Source organism: Anolis sagrei, chromosome 3, assembly GCF_037176765.1.
Source record: "Anolis sagrei isolate rAnoSag1 chromosome 3, rAnoSag1.mat, whole genome shotgun sequence".
Taxonomy (NCBI): domain Eukaryota; kingdom Metazoa; phylum Chordata; class Lepidosauria; order Squamata; family Dactyloidae; genus Anolis; species Anolis sagrei.
The window spans coordinates 254128863-254150728 of record NC_090023.1 but is presented as its reverse complement, the minus strand read 5'-3'; the positions used below and the strand labels follow the sequence as shown (position 1 = coordinate 254150728).

At 37.9% G+C, this 21866-nt stretch overlaps 1 protein-coding gene across 11 annotated transcripts in view; it reads right to left on the bottom strand.

Annotated features, from left to right (window-relative positions):
* The window catches only part of NLGN1 (neuroligin 1), a 782169-nt gene that overhangs the window by 553135 nt on the left and 207168 nt on the right, over positions 1-21866 (bottom strand). For 7 of the 11 annotated variants that reach the window (XM_060767500.2, XM_067466048.1, XM_060767499.2 and 4 more), the window contains exons 2-3: positions 1676-2508; positions 1152-1211 (exon numbers count right to left, since the gene is read on the bottom strand). In XM_060767500.2, coding sequence (XP_060623483.1) covers positions 1152-1211; positions 1676-2168 — 553 coding nt within the window. In that variant the 5' untranslated portion in view covers positions 2169-2508. The remainder of the gene's footprint in view (positions 1-1151; positions 1212-1675; positions 2509-21866) is intronic. The other 4 variants (XM_060767505.2, XM_060767507.2, XM_060767503.2 and 1 more) reach the window with 1 other exon arrangement.

The following is a 21866-nucleotide window of genomic DNA, read 5'->3' as shown; positions in this document are numbered from 1 at the left end:
AAACACACGTACCACTAGAGTGAATTGTTAGCTTAGTTTTAGTCCCCTTTAGATCCCAAAGTGCTGCATGATTTACAAAAAGAGTGGTATGACCAGTTTTATTCCATTCCCATGCAATGGCTTACTAATCACAAAACTTTACATCAGAACTCCTGTTCTGTATCATTTTTGGACAATTAATTTACTTGCATTTCAGAATTGAAATTCATAATTAATTTCTCCCTCATATATGCCAGTAGTAATTTATTGATAGATTTCTGCATCTGAAATTCTGTGTCCTAAACTTTACTAAACAAATTTATTGGAAGAGCTTCCAATTCTGTATTGTAGCTCTTGAGTGAACTCCTTGAAATCTGAAACGTTCCCATGAATTCTGAAATTGTATGATCCCCCCTTCACTATAAGCAATAGCTAGAGATGTATCCATCCACTGTACCTAGCCCTGAATTCAAATATATAACTTCATAATACTAGCAGTAACAAGGCCCAGCATGAAAACCAATGCTACATTACTGTTGCCATATAAATAATATAGAATTATAATAAACATAAATGGCATTGTAAAATCCCTACATAATTTATTATCTTTTTCTGTCTAAAGAAAATAGCTGGTATCCTACCAGCCTGGAAATTGTATTTACACCTTACACCAGCTGGAAAGAGGGGAAAATCACATGTTAGCAATCACTGATGAAATATATGATCTCTTAAGAGAACAGCTACAAAAAAAAGTTTTGATGGAATCAGATGTTCGTCTATCCTTGCTACATTTACTAGACACTATGCCACAATCCTAAATCCACACATCAAACACACACACTACAACTATGTTTGATACCTCTGACAATCACATTCAGAACAAACTTTCAGATAAACTAGTAGAAGACAATAAGGACAAGATCTTTAGGCTTTTGTGCGGAGCAGATAGGATAGACACTTTCCTTCTCTCTCACTCTTCTTAAACTTTTCCTTATTTAAACTAGTTTAACAGATCCATTTATCACAAGCTATTTCTTCTTTCTGCACAGCTACCAACCAACAAAAGTGAAGTTTACTGTTCTTTTAAGATGTGTTAATTTGATCTTCCTCTGCATAGGTTTAATGTGCTTTTTTCCAACCCAGGTTTCGTTTTGTGACCACTTTATACATACCTCCTTTTCTACAAATTTTCTTGCCGGGTTTTCTGGCACATTCCTTGGATATTCTTTTGACTGAAAAATGAATAGAAGACTAGAAAATAACATGGAGCTCCGTGACAGACAGTAGGAGCATGCAATACCACTAGCTAACTTCAAGATGACCTGCTTTTTTATGTATTTATTGGTTAGGTGCAGAAGAGGTTTGACTCCTTTTTGCCTATCCATGCAATGGATCAAGATGTTGATGCATCTTTCCCAGAACTCAATGGGTGGGAATGGGAATTAGGTACCAACTTTGACCCAAGAGTACACGTGCTAAAGGACAAAGAAAACAGACAAGAGAAGAGAAGGGACAATAGAGGCTAAGAACTGATGCATACATAGAAAAGCCACATGCATACAAATTTGGGAGAAAAAAATGCTAGCATGCAGACAAGAAAGCCGTGCTGGCTACCAGTACATATGATTTAAGAGTAAATAACTTCATAGGAAAGTAAAAACAAAAGATCTCCCTGCTTCTCCTGTAAATAACTCACCATCTTCAGTTGGGACATATATATTCAAATAGAGGCAGTCTTCATTCTGATCCTGAACATAGGTAGAAACTATATCCAAGTTATTAGTGAACCAGACAGGAAGCATGACTTCAGGTAACCGGCCCTCTATAATGTTCTGGGGACACACTGGGGCAAACTGTGTAGCATTTTTGATGTCTGGCCAAGGAGATGGTGGTTCAGGAGGCTGAAATCGACGCTCTCCAGTTGGTGGGGCAGCATAAGGAACCCCAAAAAACTGAATGACAGGCCCCAGAATTTCATTGTTCAATTCCTTCTTCATCCCTCGAACCTTTCCAAAGCTGGTGGTCACCACAGGGTCAGTATCATCCAATTTTTGTGACGACACGGCAGCAGCATGAAGCAAGAACCCAAGTACACAAAGAGTAAATGTTGCATCCAGTCCCATATGCAACAAGCGGACTAGTATCGCTCGCCATACACAGTTCAGCCACATGGATCTTGGAAAGGCCATGGTCCCACATCAGTTGTATAGCTATGACAACCTTATTTGTATCCGTTTCCTGGGAAGGGAGGTGATAAACTAGGGTTTTTCACAAGAGACCCATGAAATGAAATGTATGTGTTGGGTCTCCAAAATCCGAGCCTGTCAGAAAACTCTCTCAACGCTCTTCACACGATAAGCATCTTCCATTGATTTCATTCTTGCTGAGATAACATCTTCACGCAGGCCTATTTATCAGACTACATTCAATTGACAATTCTGTTTTCCACAGTAGCAATATGAAGAGAGCATCCATTTACTGCAGATTCCCCATTTATAAATCAATTCCAGTTAGCTGCAGGTCTGTATCCTGGAGAAAACGAAAAAATAAATCATTAGTATGAAAAGCTAATATAGGCAGAATAATAACCAGATGTTTTACAAGTTACTATACAAACATTAATAGTCACAAGAGTCGTGTAAGTAAAATTATGCAGTAAGTAGTTTATGATTCCTTGGGATGACAGGTAAAATATGAATTCCCAAGATATTTATTATCTTGCCCTACCGAGTTTATTTTACAGACTTCGAAAGACGGCTTTAAATTTCACTTTTTCTGAAACCAAACACATGGATTCAAAGGCCAGATTAAATGCATTTTTAATGTTGTATTTTTAAATCTGTCTCAGAGGGACTTGCAATCAATTGTAAACTTGTTACTAGAGGATGGTTTAACAACAACCACAAATCAATTATAATTTTATACAATCTTAAGAGATGCAGTAAATACAAAATAGACCACAGAGCTCCATAGAAAAACATGTAAAGTGTTCTGAGATCAATCGACAGGAGGTATGGCTGATTTCCCTCACCCCCTCCATGGAGCTGCCTCAGGATGACAACTCCAAATTAATTTCTGAAGTTATGGTTGCAATCTGATGTAATTATTTGGAGTATTATTTAATTATAAAATAAATTATGTTTAATCTGATTTAATTCAGCAAACATGTACATAATTCAATAATGCATATAATAGACATAGTTCAAGAATAACATGGTCACTTTCACTCTCCTATTGCCTTCATTCTCACACAGACATGAGCCAATTTTCTAGGAAACCATCCTGCACTACTGAAGAATGTATGTTAATTAAACACCATGTGGACAGGACCAGTCACTGGGCTGTTAATGGGGAACTATTTTTACCAGTGGGATAGGAAATGAATTGTATTATTGGTTGAGCCTAGATACTTCTTAAATGCTCTCTCTCTCTCTCACACACACACACATCTCAGAGCATCATGGAGTTATGCCATATGGATGCAACACACATACTGCACTTATAAATGATTAGACAACATCAAAATTAGGTTGACAAATTGACCAACTTTAGAGGATAGAAGGTCCTGTATCTGAAATCAGAAGTTAATGGATGACAGAATCATATAATCATTGAGTTGGAAGAAACCTCGTGGGGCATCCAGTCCAACCCCTTGCCAAGAAACAGGAAAATAACATTCAAAGCACCTCCAACAAATGGCCATCCAGCCTCTGTTTAAAAGCCTCCAAAGAAGGAGCCTCATAAGAAAGGAAGGTCATAAACTTGCCCATCAACAATCAGTCCTTAGACAACAGGATGAAGAGACACGGAGTTTCCTTCATCACAGTCTTCCTCACCATGGTGAGATGTAGTAGATGGTGTTATTTCTAATCAAAGAACAGCAATTTTGTTGAAATTGCCACTTCTAGATATAAATTACAATATGCCTATGTGTGTGTGCTCTTTTGTGGTGATATATTTTGTTATTTCCTGGCAATTTATTAGTGACTTTCTTACTTAGGATTGCCAAATAAATATATGACTGAAAAATATAATACTAGACTTTGCCTCTGAACTACCCTCATGAGTGATGACCTGGCCCCAGGGAATCATTCACTAGTTGGTAAAGGTTCAGCTCTTTCATGTGCTTACTTTCTAACAGGTTGTTTCCATGTCTATCTTTTCTCTCTCTCTCATCAGTTAAGAAAAACAGTTAAGAAGCAGTCTATACTTCTATTTCTACAAAAGAAAAGTCACTTTCTTCTTAAAAAACAAAACAAAAGAAGACAAGTTACTTTCTTCTTCAGAAAAAAATTAAATGATAAGTCATATTGATGATAGAAATGCTAATGTAGAACTACACATTCACAACTTATATAATCTCAATGATAAGTTAGACCATTATACACTTGCAAGTCCGGGGCAGTGAGAGAATAACAACAATCTATTAGAGATTTGTGTAATGTTTGTGTAATGACAGCCCTCAAAGTCAACCCAATTGTGTAGAACATGTGGCCTCCAGATGTTATGGACTTCAGCTCCCAGAATTCTTGATGATAGGACAAACTGGTTAGGGCTTCTGGGAGTTGGGAGTCCTAAATACCTGGAAGGCCACAAGTTTGACACCATTGCATGAGCCCATTGCAGAGCCAAGACTGTTGTTCTATTGCCAACAGTAATTAAGAATTACCTGTCAGCTAGCACTCTGATCAGATTGTACATTGAATGTGGAGAGTGTCATATAGTACTTCCTCAGCCTCAGGCTGAAGCTCCCTAAGCACCCCCCCCCCCCCAAATTCTCATTAATATATTATTTAAACTGTTATGTTTATTCATATCATGATCTGATCACCATACTCAATATATCCCATATGCATGGGGGTATTGGGGTAATGATACAAAAGGTTTGCTAGGGTGGACCCTCTTTTACTCATTCTCAGCCCCCCCTCCCCCCCCCCCGAATCAAACTCAGCTCCCCCCGAAACAAAATCCTGGCTCCAGGCCTGCTCAGTCTTTACCTCTTAGGAGTGTTTTCTTCAAATTTGCCCAACTCATTCCCTGTGTTTCCTTGTCCTGCACACAGACTTCTCCTGTGGTTTGGCATTATAGCTGTACACTTGCTTCATAAAAGCTTGTTTTCATTCATAGAAGCTTACTTCGTGAAAGCTTCTCCAAAAAAAAATGGATCCAAACCAATAGATCTTTATCACAAGAAAAGAGATTTGAACTAAATATTGTGAAAAACATTGTGATTTGAAGAGCTGTTTGGCAGTGGAACAGACTTTCTCCAAATATGGTGAGTTCTCCTTTATTGTAGCTACTTAAACAGACATTAGATGGCTCCCTTGATGCTTTCATTGTGGATTCCAGATGCAGTGTGGGATTAGACTACATGGCCTTTGGGCTCCCATCCAGCTCGGCAATTCTATATGCCTTCTGGCGTGAGATTTCTTATCTACAGTAGCCCAGATCCCAGAGGTAGAGCATCCAAACTAGATCATTTTAAGGCTTTATTTTCAGCACAGCTTAGGAGGTAGATATAAAAACATTTCTTTCATCATGGGTGATATTACATTTGCCAAGAAGGTTCTGTGGAAGATTTACAACACTGTTTACTCTGTTTATAAGGCCCCAAGGTCAAAATACTGGGATCTTTTATTTATGGCAGGGAAAATGGCCAGTCTTTACCTCAAGAGAAAACTGTGGGGTTCTCCCCCTTTTCTTCACTTACTGAACAGCTGCTCATGCTCATGCTGCTAGAAAAAGAATATCAAAAGTCTGTATCTGAGAATATCATTATGATTATAAGGCAGAGTCAATTTTCTTAGTCTTTCATTCTAATGATTTGGCTTTTTTAAAAGGAAATGTGTGAGCTATATTTATGAGTGTAATGTTTGATGGTTAAAAAAGTTATTTCATGGCCATCAGTTTAGACCATGGTGGGCAAAATGTCACCCCTGGAGCCCAGTTTTGTGGTCCTTAAAGATTCCCAAACATTTTTGAAAAAACTGACACAAATTACAGATTATTTTTGCCCAAACTATGCAACCCTTCATTCCATCAAAATACAGTACACCTCCACAAACACCCCAGAATCCCTTACAAACCACAAATGTCTGCATTGTCCCCACAGATACGCTGAATTCCTAAAGTAATAGTGCATAACCTAATGTAACAGTGCACAACCTTCTCGCTTTCCTCCCTCCCTCCCTCCCTTATTTCCTTCCTTTCCTCTTTCTTCCTCCCTCCCTTCTTCCTTCCCTACCACCCTTTCCTCCTTCCTTCCCTCTCTCTGTTTCTCCTTCCTTCCTTCCTTCCTTCCTTCCTTCCTTCTCTTTTGTCTTTCCTTTCTTCTCTTTTTCCTCCCTCCCTTCCACCCTTCCTTTTGTCCCTCTCTTTTTGCTTCCTTCTTTCCTCCTGGGGGATGTTTACCTGGGTGAAAAGAAGGTAAAGAGGAAACATGAGAACCATGTTTCAAGATTTAAAAGGGTGTCCCATTGAGGAAGAGGGAGGGGGGAATGACTTTCTGTTGCTCTAGAGACCAGGGCACAAGGGAGCAATGGTTTCAAATAGCAGGGAAAGAGATTTGACTGAAAAGATTAGGAAGAATTCCCTGAGACTAAGCTGTTGGAGAGTGGCATAGGCTGCCTTGGTGTATGGTGGAGTGTCCTTCCCTGGAGGTTTTTCCGCAGAAGTTGTCTATTGGGAGTGCTTTGGTTATGTCTTCTTGCATAGCAGGAGGTTGGACTGGATAGTCCTTGGGGGTCTCTTCCAGCTCTAGAATTGTAGGATTCTATATCAGGAGTAGGCAATACAGGGTCTAATAAATACATTTTTTCTCTCCCATCCACCATCTCATCCTTACCAAGGCTAACCCTTTTGGAATCCAAATGATTCCTGTCTTTCCTTTACTTTCTGCCTCCAAAAAAGAAGAGGTAGGGGAGGAAAGGGCAGGGAGGAGACTTGAGGAGAACCCCCTCCCTCCCGGCCTGCCAACCCCACTCTGATTTGCCGTGCGGTCCCCAAGTTAGAAAGTTTGCCCATGTCTGGTTTAAAAGAAGTCTAATAGTTGACTGTAGTCTTTGGGTTCAAAAAGTCCAATAGGACCATATGCATAGCACAAAAAGTATTCAACTAATACACTCGGGATTTTTTTAGACAGTAAAACTGTATTGCTTATCGAGGAAAAAACAGGGTACTTTAGTCTGTTCACATATATGTGTTTTCTTTTTTGAAAGGAAAGTTAGTAACCATTGAGGATTTATTTTATCACTTCCTTCCATAATTTTGCTGAGGGAATTTCAGAGGAGAGACTGCCAAAAAGTGCAACTGCCCCTGCCATTCAAATCATTACAGAAGGTGATTGTAAAAGCTATATTCAACAGCAAGAGATTTGGTGCATGTTTAGTATTTCTTCAGAGCTGAACAGTCTTTCTCGGATGGCAATAAGGAGTTAGATGGAGCTTTTGAACCATTTCACTCATGCTCTATCTCTCGTCTAATTTTAATAAAATCTTTGCTGTGAAACTGTATTAAGGCAGGCTTATGCCCTTCATTCTCCCACACTAGAGTCAAAGGATTTGTCAGAACATGGGGATTTAGCTGCACAAAATCTTTTTGCTCCTTTCTTTTTTTACAGGATAGTGTATGCATTTAGATCTACCTTAATATACTTGGCCAGAGTGCTAGCTTGGACCCAGTTACATCCCTAAAAATTTCTCTAACATACCAGTTCACACAGAAAGCTAACTGTAGGGGAATGGAAAGGTAGAGAAGAACATACATAATGTACACATTATTGTTGTGGTCAACTAATTCATTTCAAACTTATGGCAGCCCTATCACAGGATTTTCTCAGCAAGATTTGTTGATAAGGGCTTTGCCTTTGCTTTCCTCTGGGACTGTAATTTTCCCAATGTTGGGCTGTTGTAGGTTTTTTCGGGCTGTATGGCCATGGTCTAGAGGCATTCTCTCCTGACATTTCGCCTGCATCTATGGCAAGCATCCTCAGAGGTAGTGAGCTCACTACCTCTGAGGATGCTTGCCATAGATGCAGGCGAAATGTCAGGAGAAAAATTGCCTCCAGAACATGGCCATACAGCCTGAAAAAACCTACAACAACCCAGTGATTCCAGCCATGAAAGCCTTCGACAATACATTTCCCAATGTTATTCATGAATTTAGCATTCTATGATGTTTTCACCCTGTCTAGACAATGGAGCCCCATGCCAGACATCACATGATGTTGTGTGAGTTCCAGCAGAGATCCCACCCCCAACCAGGGTGAAAGCACCCCCCCCCCCCAACATAGGAGGCTTCCCATTTTGTGCTAGCTCCACTGGAGCCAGCATGAGGTCTCTCTGTGAGGATGACACTTCCCTCATGTGATGGGGAATGCATGGCGGAGAGAGAGCAGTGAGCAGGGCAAGAAATTTGCCCCGCTGCTCTCTCTTTCCTCCTGGATGCTAGGTGAAGTAGAACACTTATGATGAGGCTGTAAATCTTCCTACTGTGCTACACTGGCTCTCACATATATACATGAATGTGTATATACATTTATTCAGATTCTCAATTCAAAACGGATTACTTGCTTTCTATTACAAGTTGAAGAAACCCTGCCATTTACACCTTTAACAATGTTTCAGAACATTAACATCCTCAACAAGAGAGGATGCCTCAAAATGTGACAATGTTCCTTCTAACTGTTCCAGTTTGGAATGGACAATCATATGACTTCCCACTTTTTTCAACTGTTTCTCAAGTGTCTCAGTTTCTTTCTCCTGTCACTACTTTCCTTCTTCATCCTAAACTTACTTCAATTCCTTGCAAACTGATACCAGAATACACAAGCAGTTTCAACTCAGCTCAGGAGAAGGAAAAGGCAAGGCTGTATCTTGCTCTTCCCAGGAGGCTCAGGTAAAAGCATATTGCTTTCGGCCACATGTGCCCCAATTTTCAGCTATGAAATGTTGGGGGGTATAGAGAGCCTGTCAATGACTTTTCACATTGCACAAGACACACATTTACATTTACAACAGTTATACACACATTTTCTGTGGGCTGTGGTTCACAGTTAGGACAGAGAGACATATGATGGTGTACACACACACACACACACACACTATTATCAATATTATCAGTATAAATAACACAATTTCTAATCATAATCACTGTAAAACTTTCAAAGCTAAAGAAAAATACATTAAGCTTCTCCTCTTAAAGCCATTGTATAGCTCGAATGTATATGAGAGCTATTATTTGTGTGTATGTGTGTGAATGCAGTGTCGTGCTTGTTTTAATTACTACAGTTTGCTTTGTTTATCTGCTTTAATTTGAAAGCACAGTTTCATTGCTATACTGTCACCCTGAATTGCATTTTTATTAGAACTCATTTTGGTTATTATTTTAATAGAAAGTGAGGTATACATATTAAATAAGCTGCACTGATATCCAGACACAACACCAGAATGAAAAGTAAATTGTATTAGAATATAATATTTAGAATAAAATCAGTAAAAAAGAGAGAGAAAAAAGAATGCCTTCTCTTTGTTACTAATACATCAAATCTGTAAATATTTCATACATTGAGCCTGATCTCCCACTTTATATATGCAATCAGGCCATTTCCTGGGCTATGGCTCTATGCTAATAACAGTTTTGTTGTTCATTCAGTACAGATGCTAAATAATCCAAAAAATAATCCAAAAGAAAAGGAGGGCATGTTCTGATATTGACAGTGTGATGTTATGCAACAACAAGCAATGATAGGATGAGACTATCTGACATGACCTTAAAGTTTTATCACTGTTGTGAATCATTGAATACTAGCAAACCCCAGGTTGTGAAAAGCCAGCATGTTCATAGAAAATCAAAATCAATAAGTGCATGGAAACGACTAAACCCATTTCATTTCCTCACTCAAAAGCATTTTCCCCTTTTCAGTTGCTCATAAGAGCTTCAACTGCTCATATGCTCTAACAGAGAAGGCTACAGTTTTGAAACTCCTTCTCGAAGGCAAAGGAGTGTTTGGAGGAACTTGGCAACCTCTGACCAGAATTCATTACACTGCATCTCCTCTTACATACAATGATACAGTGTCAGACATGAACCTCACAAAGAGAACTTTGTTTCTGTTTCATCTACTGTTTGCAAGGACACAAGTTCTGTCAACTTGAAAGCTTAAAGGACTTTTCTCTGAAGCTCCAAAATGAGCTCTACCTGCTGAGTCGCTGCTCCACTGTCCACTGGCATTACTTGATGCAATTCCATTTTGAAAATGTGTAAATGTCACAAAATACAAAGACACATGTGAGGTAAGTAGGGATGAAAATAGTATTTGTAAAAATTTAGAAAATTGTAAAAAAAAAAATCATGTTTGATAATTCCAGACAAGAAGAATCTTGGCTAGACTGGAATATTTGCATTTTGGATAATATTCTGCACAAAATCCACATGCAGATTTTCTGAGAGAAACATAGTATTCCAAAGTAGAAATGTTAATCCTGGTAATAGCCCAGACTAAAGAGTCTGAAATATTAATTTAGACAATTACAGACAATAGTTTAATTGAGACTTTATTCTGCATCAAATTAGAAACCTTTTGATTTGCCTAAAAAATACAATTTTCTGCACAGAAAAAATATTTCTGTGTTAAAATATTATTTTCCACAAATTTTGTGGAAAATAATATGACAAATTGTGAACCGAATAAGTCCCAAATTGCAAATAGCATTCAAAAACTTCATGGTTTTCAAAGGCTTTCACACAGCAGAAAAGATAACTGCTGAAATTTCTCATTGATGATTCCGAGAACTTACTTAGTGAAGAATTACTTCCCTAAAGAATTACTTTCCAGGATGAGGCAGACATTGACTGGTTCACTAGAAACTTGAATCTGGAGCCCCTTCTACAGTGACCTAGGTCCCAGGATCTGATCCCAGAGCTAACCTTAAGAAATGGAGCTACTGAGTGGAGTCCACGACATACAAGTGCAGAGAAGAGTAAAGCACAGACCATCTACTATAATGCAACCTGCCACATGCACAATGGAGGACCTCCTCACAGAGACACCAGAGGCACTCCAAGTGGCCAGCTTCTGGTCAAAGGACATTTAACATCATGTCAAGTTTTTGTTAAAAAAAAACTTTTTTTAAATGAATTTTAATGGTACTCTCAACTCACTTCTGACACAATAAATAAAATCCCAGATTATCTGCTCTGAACCAGATTATATGAGTCTCAACTGCCAGATAAACTGGGATAATCAGATAATCTGGCATCAGGGCAGTGTAGAAGAGACCACAATCTTCCAAGTCCCACAACAACAAGCTAACTACAGCATTACACTGCATCTTCTTTTTTTAAAAAAAAGACTGACTTGGGCCCCTTCTACACTGCCATATGAATTCCAGATTACTTCCTTTGAACTGGATTATATAGCAGTATAAACTTGTATATTTCAATTCAAAGCAGATCATCTGGATTATCTGATTTGATAATCTGGATTATATGGTAATATAGAAGGGGCCTGGAAGCATTAAAATTTTGTATTGTATTATATTTTTAAAGAAGTATCCCTGCTTTTATAAGCGTCTCCCTTCCTTATTGAAAAATAACTGATTTTTCTGTATAAGCAAACCCCATTAATTGCAACAATATTTATTTTCAAAGGCCCCTTCCACACTGTGATATAAAATCCATATGATCTGCTTTGAACTAGATTATATGACAATGAAGATTCATATAATCCAGTTTAAGTCAGATAATGTGGGTTATCTACTTCGATCATTATATGGCAATGTAGAAGGGGCCTCATATAATCCAGGATTACCTACTTTGATAATCTGGATGATATGGCAGTGTAGAAGAGACCTAAGTTTCCTAAAGTTTAGATGAGCTATAGCAATTTGCTCAGTAAGGAGGCAGCCAAAGTTGTTATTCTTTTTCCGCATAACAGAAAGAATAGATAATTCTTTTCACTTATGTGCAAAGTATTAGACAGCTAAGTAACACAGATTTAAATTAAAAATGACAGATGCACTGGCTCAGAATATAATGGGTACTGAAGTGAATGTTTATTCCTCTTAGCAGTTTGTGGTTAACTCTTAAACGATCCAAATATTATAGGCAATTTTCAGATCTGTAAATATGCTACTAGCTGCAATCTACTGTGGGGTCAGTGGGTGTTCATTACAATAATGCCCCAAGTTGCAAAGAACATGGGGAAGAAACCAAAGTCATAAGCAGGCTTCATTTTAAAATTGCTGTTTATAGGGTGGGGGAGCAGGAGAAATAATTTAGGATATCCAAATGCTGTAGGATCTGTCTTTCTGCATGCTGAAAAACAGAGCTTAGCATTAACCCAATATCACCAACTTAGTATTTCTAAACTTTTAAAGTAGTGTTATTTCTATACTATTAAAATAATGTTATATTTTTACTGAAACATTTGCTATATTGTTGCAGCCTTTAATGGCCGGAATCACTGGTCGTTGTGAGTTTTCTGGGCTATATGTCCATGTTCTAGAAGCATTCTCTCCTGACATTTCACCTACATCTATGGAAGGCATTCTCAGAGGTTGTGAGGTCTTCACAACCTCTGAGAATGCGAGTCATAGATGAAGGTGAAACATCAGGAGAGAATGCTTCTGGAACATGGCCATACAGCCCGGAAAACTCACAACTATCCATTTGTTGTATTATTTAAAAATAAATAGTACGATTGTCATACTATTTCTCCTATACATGAGTAGGGTACATTATAGGCACATTAAACAGAATTATTTCAATGTATTGTTTTGAAGACTTCTCTTTCTCCCCAAGAAGTAATGAAAGATAATGATAATGAATGATAACCATTTTTAAGCTTTGGATTTGCATCCTAAATCCTCTTTTCATGGTTTTGTGATGGTTTTTGTGCTACTTTTTCATTATTTGCAGAGGATGAAATTAGAGCCATTTTTGTGTCACTCTCTTACCCCATCCTAAAATGTTTCCCCTTACAAAAAAGAATAAAAACTACTGAAATGAGGAATGGGTAATGGCATGTACTTCTTTTATTAAAACCCCCAAACATTGTCAATTTGGTGGCTTCATAATGAACTACACAATGAATCTTTTTTAAAGGTAAACATATCAGTCTGCCCAGGAATCTCTGGGATCTTTCTCTCCTTTAAAAAAAGCTACTTTTCTAGTCCTCTTGAGAGAAGCCAGTAAGCCAAGTGCTTCTGTTTACTAAAAAGTGCAGATACTATAATGGATTTAAAATAGGTTTCAAGTAGCAAAGGTAAGGGATTTGTCTTCCTATTCACTCATCATCCTATCCTTAACAGAATTTCAACTTCTGTTTATCAATATCTGTGGGGACAAAAAGAGTGCATTCATGATCCTAGTAAGTATTCTGCTCCTCTAAATTGATTTAGTCTCTGGATTTCTTGGACTGCACAAAGTAAGACATCGAGAACCATTCACAATTAGAACTCATATTCAAATGTATTCACATTTGCCACCCCCTCCTCCTTTTCTTTTTTCTTTCTTTCTTTCTTTTCTTTCTTTCTTTCTTTCTTTTTTTTTTTGAATACTTAAAGCATATTTCTAAAAACTCATCTAAAGTTTGAAGTTGTTACAATGCTAGAAATTTTGGTGAAGAATAATTTGTTTATTTCTTTAGGTTCGTGTTTTGTCCTTCTTCCAGCACAAGATTCATGGCATGATAGAATTCTTCTTTGATCAATCTCTCCTATGCTCTCTAAAAATTTGCTGTCAGTGTCAGACTTACAACCTGCATTTCTGTCAATTACTCCTTTCGCATCAGAAGAGAGACCCATTACCCAATATGAATGCTGCAATCTCTAAGTTGCTCTTCCTAGTTTCGTTGTTAGTTATATCTGTTTTGTGAATTTCTGGCCTATTTTCTTTTAATACAGAAAATTCATGGTTAAAAAAATGTTTCCAGATTTCAGCTTCAGACTTTTCTTCTATAATTTAGAGAATGAAGATGAAGTATCTCTGGGTGAGAGCCATGCCTTGATAGATGTGTACTTGTTGGTTTATATCTGAATGTGTAATTGTAGTTGAGCCTTAATATTATCATATTTAATGATATTTGGGTTTGCCCAAGGCATGGACAAACTTCGGCCCTCCAAGTGTTTTGGATTTTAACTCTCACAATTCCTAACAGCTGGCCCATTCCTGGTCTACCCCATCCAACATCACCAGTCTTATAAGGAGTAAGCTCCAGATTTTAGATTTTGGCACTGAAACCTCATGGCATGTGGTTAGTTCTGGCTTGACAACCTGACTAAAAAGCTTCTAAAAATAAGAACAACCTAATCCCACCATCAAAAGGAATGAAAATGTTTCCAGTATAATATTAAACCAAGAACCAAAAAGTCCCTTCAGAGAAACATCAGAGTAAATTCCAAAGGCCTTCTCCTACAGCCAATAATTTGCCTGCCATCTGAAGGGGCACAAAGAAAAAACACACAAAATGGCCCCAGCAGATGGAGAAAGATGTAAAACCTCCTGGAGCTTGTTTTGGGGAGGACTGCAAGAGAGAAGAAAGTTCTTCATGCATGTTCCAGCATTATGTTGGTTTTGGCCCTTTGGTGTGCATCTCATAAATCTGGTGTAATTTCTATGTGAAAAGTTTAATGTTGCATCATTTATAATGCTTATAATCACCATAGAGTTTTTAGATTCCTAACCTTTGAGGTTTTTAGCTGTTGTTCTCAAAAATAAATGTAGACTTAGGCCAGCCAAGGCTAATAGCAAAGAACAGATATTTCAAATGCACATGAACATACGTTGCCGAAATTTCTACTAAAAGGCATTCACCTCGACTTATCCAAAATCAGTCAATTCCCCTTTTTGTGGGCAATCAACATTAAAAGCACAGCCCCCACCTAAAATTACTAAAAAATGTGGCCTTGAAGTGAGAAAAGGATTAAGTGCTATAATTAGAACTCAATTGAGTAAGGCCAGGACTAATCACAGAATAGGGTAAGCAGGATTTGACCTCCAATATGCTGTTCAGCAAATAAATCCAGGCATTCACATTAGAAGTTAGAGTCATGCCAAGCAGAGAGGTTTCCCTCCTCCTGCCCTCAGCTAATGTTTTAATAAGAAGGAAATGAACACAACTAAGACTGAACAGCCAGCCCTCTGAATCAAATTCTGTATCTACAGAATTAACCTACACCCCACTCTACCACCCTACTAAACACTCTCTCACGCAAGAGTGGGAACATTGGTCAAATCTATGACCTTTGGCATTACTAAAATCTCTCAAGTCTATCCAGATTGAATCTATGAAGAAATCTGTGAACTCTGTTATAACTTCTTATCAAAGAGGAATCCAAACAAAGTTTTCCACCATATGTGCTGGCCAAATTCAATAACCATAGAACCATTGGAAGATACCACAAAGCTATCTAGTCCTACCCCTTTCTGCTACAGTCATTTGTCATCAGTGCTTGGATTGAATATACAATCTAAGCATTCATGATAAATGGCCAGAAAGACACCACATCACTTCTAATGAGCATTTGAAACCAGAGGAAAATATGTGCACTTCCGTGAGTGGATTGATACATCTTTCTACAAAGTGCAGTTCTGGAAGAATGCAACAATTATTTCCTTTGAATTGTTGGGTAGATTGCACTGTGTGTGTCTTTCAAACATTACTGTTGTGCCATTTTTGTGTTGTACTTAGCTTCAATAAGGATGAATATACTAGTACTATGTTGTAACACCTGTTTTACGCAGATTATATTTGAGAAATTTCTGAAAACCATGACAAACATAAATCTTGGCCATGCTCTTGCTCTAAAAGCAAGATCTCTCATGGGGGTTCCCAAACAGTTCTTTAAACTCATAGTGTACATCTGGCCACCATGAACCTGAAGAGCATTTTATTTATTTTATTTATTTCTGTTGTTTTATAATTACAACCCTGCCATTTAAGAACAGCAGAAGCTTTTTCAGAAGCAGAAGGCTCTTGGTCTTCAAAACCCCAAGGAGTCTACTCTGCACACAACCAGCTGTCTGTTTGGCTTGGACAGCCTTTCCTAACTCCTGGTGATTCTTTTAGTCCTCTTGTAATACAGTGAAGCATTTCAATCTCCCAAAATTACATTTTAGCATAATTTGCATGGAAGTAGATGTACAACACTGACCACTTAAGGCAGTGTCACCTATTACATTGTAAAGAATTGCATAAATCCAACTATTGCCCCTAATTATATATGCATGGAATCAGTAGAATTTAACTAATCATTGGCCTGGCCTAGCATTCATTATGAAAATCAAAGCCAGTGTAGTATGAGTGATATGGGTTCTGGACTAGGACTTTGGGTCTAGGAGAACCCCTATCAGCCATGGAAATGCACTATATGACTTTTGATAAGTCACACACTCTCAGATTTGGAGAAAGATAATGGAAAGTCTCTTATGAATAAATCTTGACAAAGAAATCCCCATTTTTAATTATCATTGCAGTATATCCTTATACATGCCAATGTAATATAGTGGGATTTAAAAAAAAAGGCCCAAGGCAAGATTTTGATGAACCGTAATGCAACAAAGTAAAAGTGCTCTACTATCTTTTAACGTAAGACTGGTTCCATTTGAGAGAAAATTCAATTTCTTCCATTTGAGGAACACTGGAATTCACTGCCACAAGACTAATATCTTGTTTTATCATGTTATGCTATTTTTATTTTCAACATATGCCTTTTGTATCTGGGTGGATCATATTAGACTCTACAGAGACACTCGCTGGAACACCCCAGCAAGCGAGAGTCCAAAAGTGGCAGGATCAAACCCAGAACCTCAATCAATGGCTGATACCCAATGAGAGATTCCCCCCTGGGCACACAGAAGACTGGGTGACTTGGAAGGCGCTGAACAGACTGCACTCTGGCACCACCAGAGCCAACCTTCAGAAATGGGGCTACAAAGTGAAATCCACAACATGCAAGTGTGGAGAAGAGCAAACTACAGACCACCTGCTGCAATGCAACCTGAGCCCTGCTACATGCACAATGGAGGACCTTCTTGCGGCAACACCAGAAGCGCTCCAAGTGGCCAGATACTGGTCAAAGGACATTTAATCAACTACCAAGCTTGCAAACTCTGTGACTTTTGTATGTTTGTTTGTTTGTTCTGCCAAAAATGTAATACAACTGTTCGGTTGCCTGACACGATAAATAAAAATAAATAAAAATACTAGACTCTCTACACAAAGACATTTGTGGACACAGAACCAGTATTTTCAGATCTCAAGGTCTGGAACTTCTTCTGCAGCCCTCTTGGCATGGGATAGAATCCCAGGGTGAGAGCTCTGCCTTGAAAATTATACATAAAACAGAATTAGGAAAAGTGTTTGTTTATTCTTTCTCAGTACAAGGCTTGGAAAACTTAATTTGCAACCAAATGTTTTTCTCATTCTTTAGACCTTTTTATTATTTAATTTATATGCTCTGAGGATATATGACTGGTGTTTAACGAATCACATTTAATGAAATTACCAAAGTCCTTTGCCTATCATCAACATTGGGGCATCTCTAGGTCTCAGCTTTACGGCTTTGAAATGTTATGGCCTATGATACTCCAATCTTATACTGTAGAATACACTGGTATTTTCATTGGTTCATAATGAGAAATTGAAATTCAGTTTCACACTCAAGTAATTTAAGTATTTCAATCTAGTGCCTGACAGCTAACTAAAGATCCCGAAGACTAAACCTGGGATTGTCCACGAGCAAGGATGGCATGAGCTAAAATTGTGTTTCTCCCATTTGCTTCTTTGGTTGCAACTTAACTTGCATTTGTTCCAAAAAATGAATTTCATGCTTAGCTTGTTTTTCTTAATTAAAACTTCCTTTTAGCTGTCTCTAATAGGTGTATTAAGACTCATTAGCCTCATTCGCTCTTGTCTCTCATTCCTGGTGTGTGCATATTCTTGGTTGCTTTATATAGGCAGAAAATTAAATAATAAATATGGAAGCCAGATATTTTTTATGAGTTTCAGTATGAGAAAGTGGCTGCAAGGCCCATAAGATTTCATACAAAAAAGCATTACAGCTAAAGCTAACATGCTGACACATCCCTGATCTATAAAGTCTCTAGTAATGACAGCAGTAAAATGTTTTGCCACAGACTGGGAATTTTTCTCTCACATGAAAATAGAAATAGGTAGAGAAAAGACTGCATTTATTATTGTTCAAAAAAAATTTCCCCCAAGCTTTTTTTTTAATAAAACGTCTACAATGATTTACTATTTTTACCTGCCAATTCCTTTAGTTCTCAAGTGACAAAAGACTCTCATTTAAAGCAGCAAATAAATAGATCTCAAATCATATTATGGTCAATTTCTGCAGGTCCTCTTCATTATTCCTGCTCGAGACAACACAGCTATGCCACTTGATACAGCTATTCAGGGTCTTTCTGGGTAACTATGTCCATTTTGATGGGCTGGTGGGAACCAGTAAAACCATACATTGCCTTTTTGGCAACATGATTGAGGATCATTCTACGCACTATATTAAACAGGTTGCCTGTTGCTAAATTGCACTTTATTTTTTCATGCTGAAGTAAAAGCAGCTGATCTGATTTCATATCCTCCAATATTCAGATGAAAACCAGGGCACATGTGACCAACAACAACAACAACAACAACACTTTATTTATATTCTGCCCTTCTCACCCTGAAGGAGACTCAGGGCTGTTCACACTACACATACATGGCAAACACTCAATACTGCTTTGTATAGACAATACACAGACAGATCAAGTTTATGAACAAGATGGCAAAAAGTATTGATGCTATTAATGAGGAAGAACACACAAACCAGGAGAGGCTGCAGTAGTTTGCTGTTGCCAGGGGCGGCTCAACCATTACACAAAGTAAGCATTCGCAGTATAGTTGATTTTGCCCAAGGGTGCTCTTGAGGCGCTCTTGGGGGAAAACAGACCTTGACATATGTGAGTTGTAGTTACTGGGATGTATAGTTCACCTAAAATCAAAGAGCATTCTGAACTCCACCAATGATGGAATTGAACCAAATATGGCACACAGAACTCCCACGACGAACAGAAAATATATATCAGTGATTGGTTTGGGGGGGGGGGCACCAAAACACTGCTTGCTTACCATTGAAAATTACCTAGGGCCACCTCTGGCTGTTGCCTGAGACTACTGGGAAGGACAAGAGATTCTATCATCTTCTTTTCACTTCTGCAGATAAGTTAATGGAGCACAAGGTACTTGGGTACTTTAACCTCAGTTTGCACAAGAGAAGGGAGGAGAGTAAAACTGGAACATTTTGAAAGCTGTTTAAAATGGGACAACAAAGGATTAATTGGGACAGCATGATAGGGACCAAGCCTTTGGATTGATTAGTACAATATGTGAACATTGGAAGGTGCAATGATAATTGGAACAGCCTGGACTATGATATAAGATTATATGATTGTAATAATTTTAATGTTTAAAGTATACACAACACCATGAAGTAGATGGAAGTCAAACTGTTTTAGTTTTTTTTCTTTTTCCATGTATGTGTTTTTCAGTTTTTACCTTCTATATCTAACGTTTTTATTATATTGTAAATACTAAATATCCTATATTATTAATAAATTGTTTTTAAATTAATGTTGTGTGTTTTTAGCAGATGTTTTAATGTTTATGTTTTGTATTTGCTGGATATGTATTGTATATAATGTATGGAATCGAATTCTTCCTCTGTGTGTGCCACTCTGAGTTCCCTTCTGGGTTGAGAAGGTTGGGATATAAATACGGCAAATAAATAAGTAATAATAATAGGGACAGTCTCTGAATTTACTAACGAGTTTTAAAAAGGGAACACATGTAGCTGGTAAATGTATTTCAAGTATATGTATATGTAGCCTGATACAATGTAGTAAAGAAAGGCCCACTGAAAAAGCTGTTGTTTACCTCACTTTCAGAAGCTTCCTGACTCAAACCCTACCTCCACTCTAGTCTAGGACTATTTGCAACCATTATAGCAAGTGGATCCCACTTGAATTGCCATGGCTACCATCTATGGAATTTGGGGAGTTTGACTACAGTAAGTTAACCAGAACTCTCTCACTAAATATCTCAGTGGTTCCCAATCTTTGGTCCTCTAGTTGTTTTGGACTTCAGCTTCCAAAAATCCTAGACATCTTACCAAACTACAAATCCCAAAATGCTATAGGCTGGAACTATGGCAGTTAAAGAGTTATCAAGTTGCTATAATTCTGCAGTATAGATGGGAGGTCAATGTATAAACTCTTTGTAAGGAGTACAGCTAGAGAATGCATGTTGAACATGTCAGACACTTGAAAGCATTGGTCGTGATGGCAACAATAGTTATCCAGGTACATCTAGAAGTTTGGTGATCATTCAACGCAGGGTAGACAAAAGTAGCCCTCAGGTTTTGCTGACCAACCCTTCCTATAATCCCTTACAATTGACTAGTTGCTGTCCAACACAATCTGGAGGCTTATAAGTGCCCACCCCAGCCCATTTGACAGAATGCTAGTTGTAAAGAGAACACTTTCAAGACACACATTTCAAGAAACACAATACCACCCACTCAGAATTAGTAAAAAGAAAAGCTCAGCATAGAAACGCTGCATGAGTCAGAAAGCTGTAGGAGCTGAATTCAAGTCGTTCTTTGATTATAGCTTTGGGAAAGTGCTACTTAGGCTATAACCTAATGATAGAACACACATATAATACTTATAGGTGAATAAATAAATGGAAGAAAATGTACTCTCTCTCCCCTCTTTCTTAGAGATTCTTCAAACTGCGAGGCCTTGTACTCCAACCTACTACCTGATACAGGTACATCCAGAGGCAGATCAACCACAACAAATGACTATTCCAATAGGTTGATTGTGGAAGAATTTCAAACATCAAGCAATTTCTCTGGATGTTTAACTCTCTCCTTCATGTTAAGCCCACTGGGACAGCAAACTCATCTACGGAAAAGTCATTTGGGTATTGAAATCACACTGCCATGACCTCTCAGTCTTTTCTTCATCAAATTAAAAATACTCGGGTCTTCCAACCATTTATCCCAAGACAACTGTTCTCATTACCTTCATATTAATTTCTCTTAAACTGCTGCCAAATGTAAGAAAATCACAAAGCCTGGTGGGAGGGGAATTTACCCACACTCCTCAAAACACCATACAGGCAAACCAGCATGTGCTGCCTCTGAATAAACAGTTAGCTGGGAAATTGGATTTCTTTCTTTCTACATTTAGATTGTGCTCTTTTTATTGTTTCAACTTGTAATTTGTTTATTGCTTCTGATTTATTTGTTAGTATAGAAGATTTATAGGCCACCCTTCAGGAAGACTTCCATGGTGGCATGCAATCCAAAATGACAGTCGCAATTTCGAAAATGGCATAAAAAGAGCAAGAATAATGTTTAGAGCACACAAAGAGAAGAACCACAAAAATCAGTCCATCTGATGGTGACACAAAACACAAAACCATGTTGGAACAGATACAGAAATGTTAGAAGAAATAGAAATGCATTTTCCTAGATCAGAAACTTCAGAAAAACTTCCCTGAAGATGGACAACCCATAAGTTATGTACCACAATAACAAAGGTCTTTTCCAATCTAAGATGGGAAAGATATTCATTGGATTCATTCATTCATATATATATATATATATATATATATATATATATATATATATATATATATATATATATCTTTTCCTTCTGAGATTGCCCACAGTACAGAATGCATCTTGCCTTTCAAATGCATACATTTTAGGGGGTTGCAATACATTTCTGAGGAATAAATGCTCCCTCCCTCAAAGCTACTCATACATTTTTTACAATCTGCTTGTGACTAGAGATATATGCATTTGAAATGCCCGACT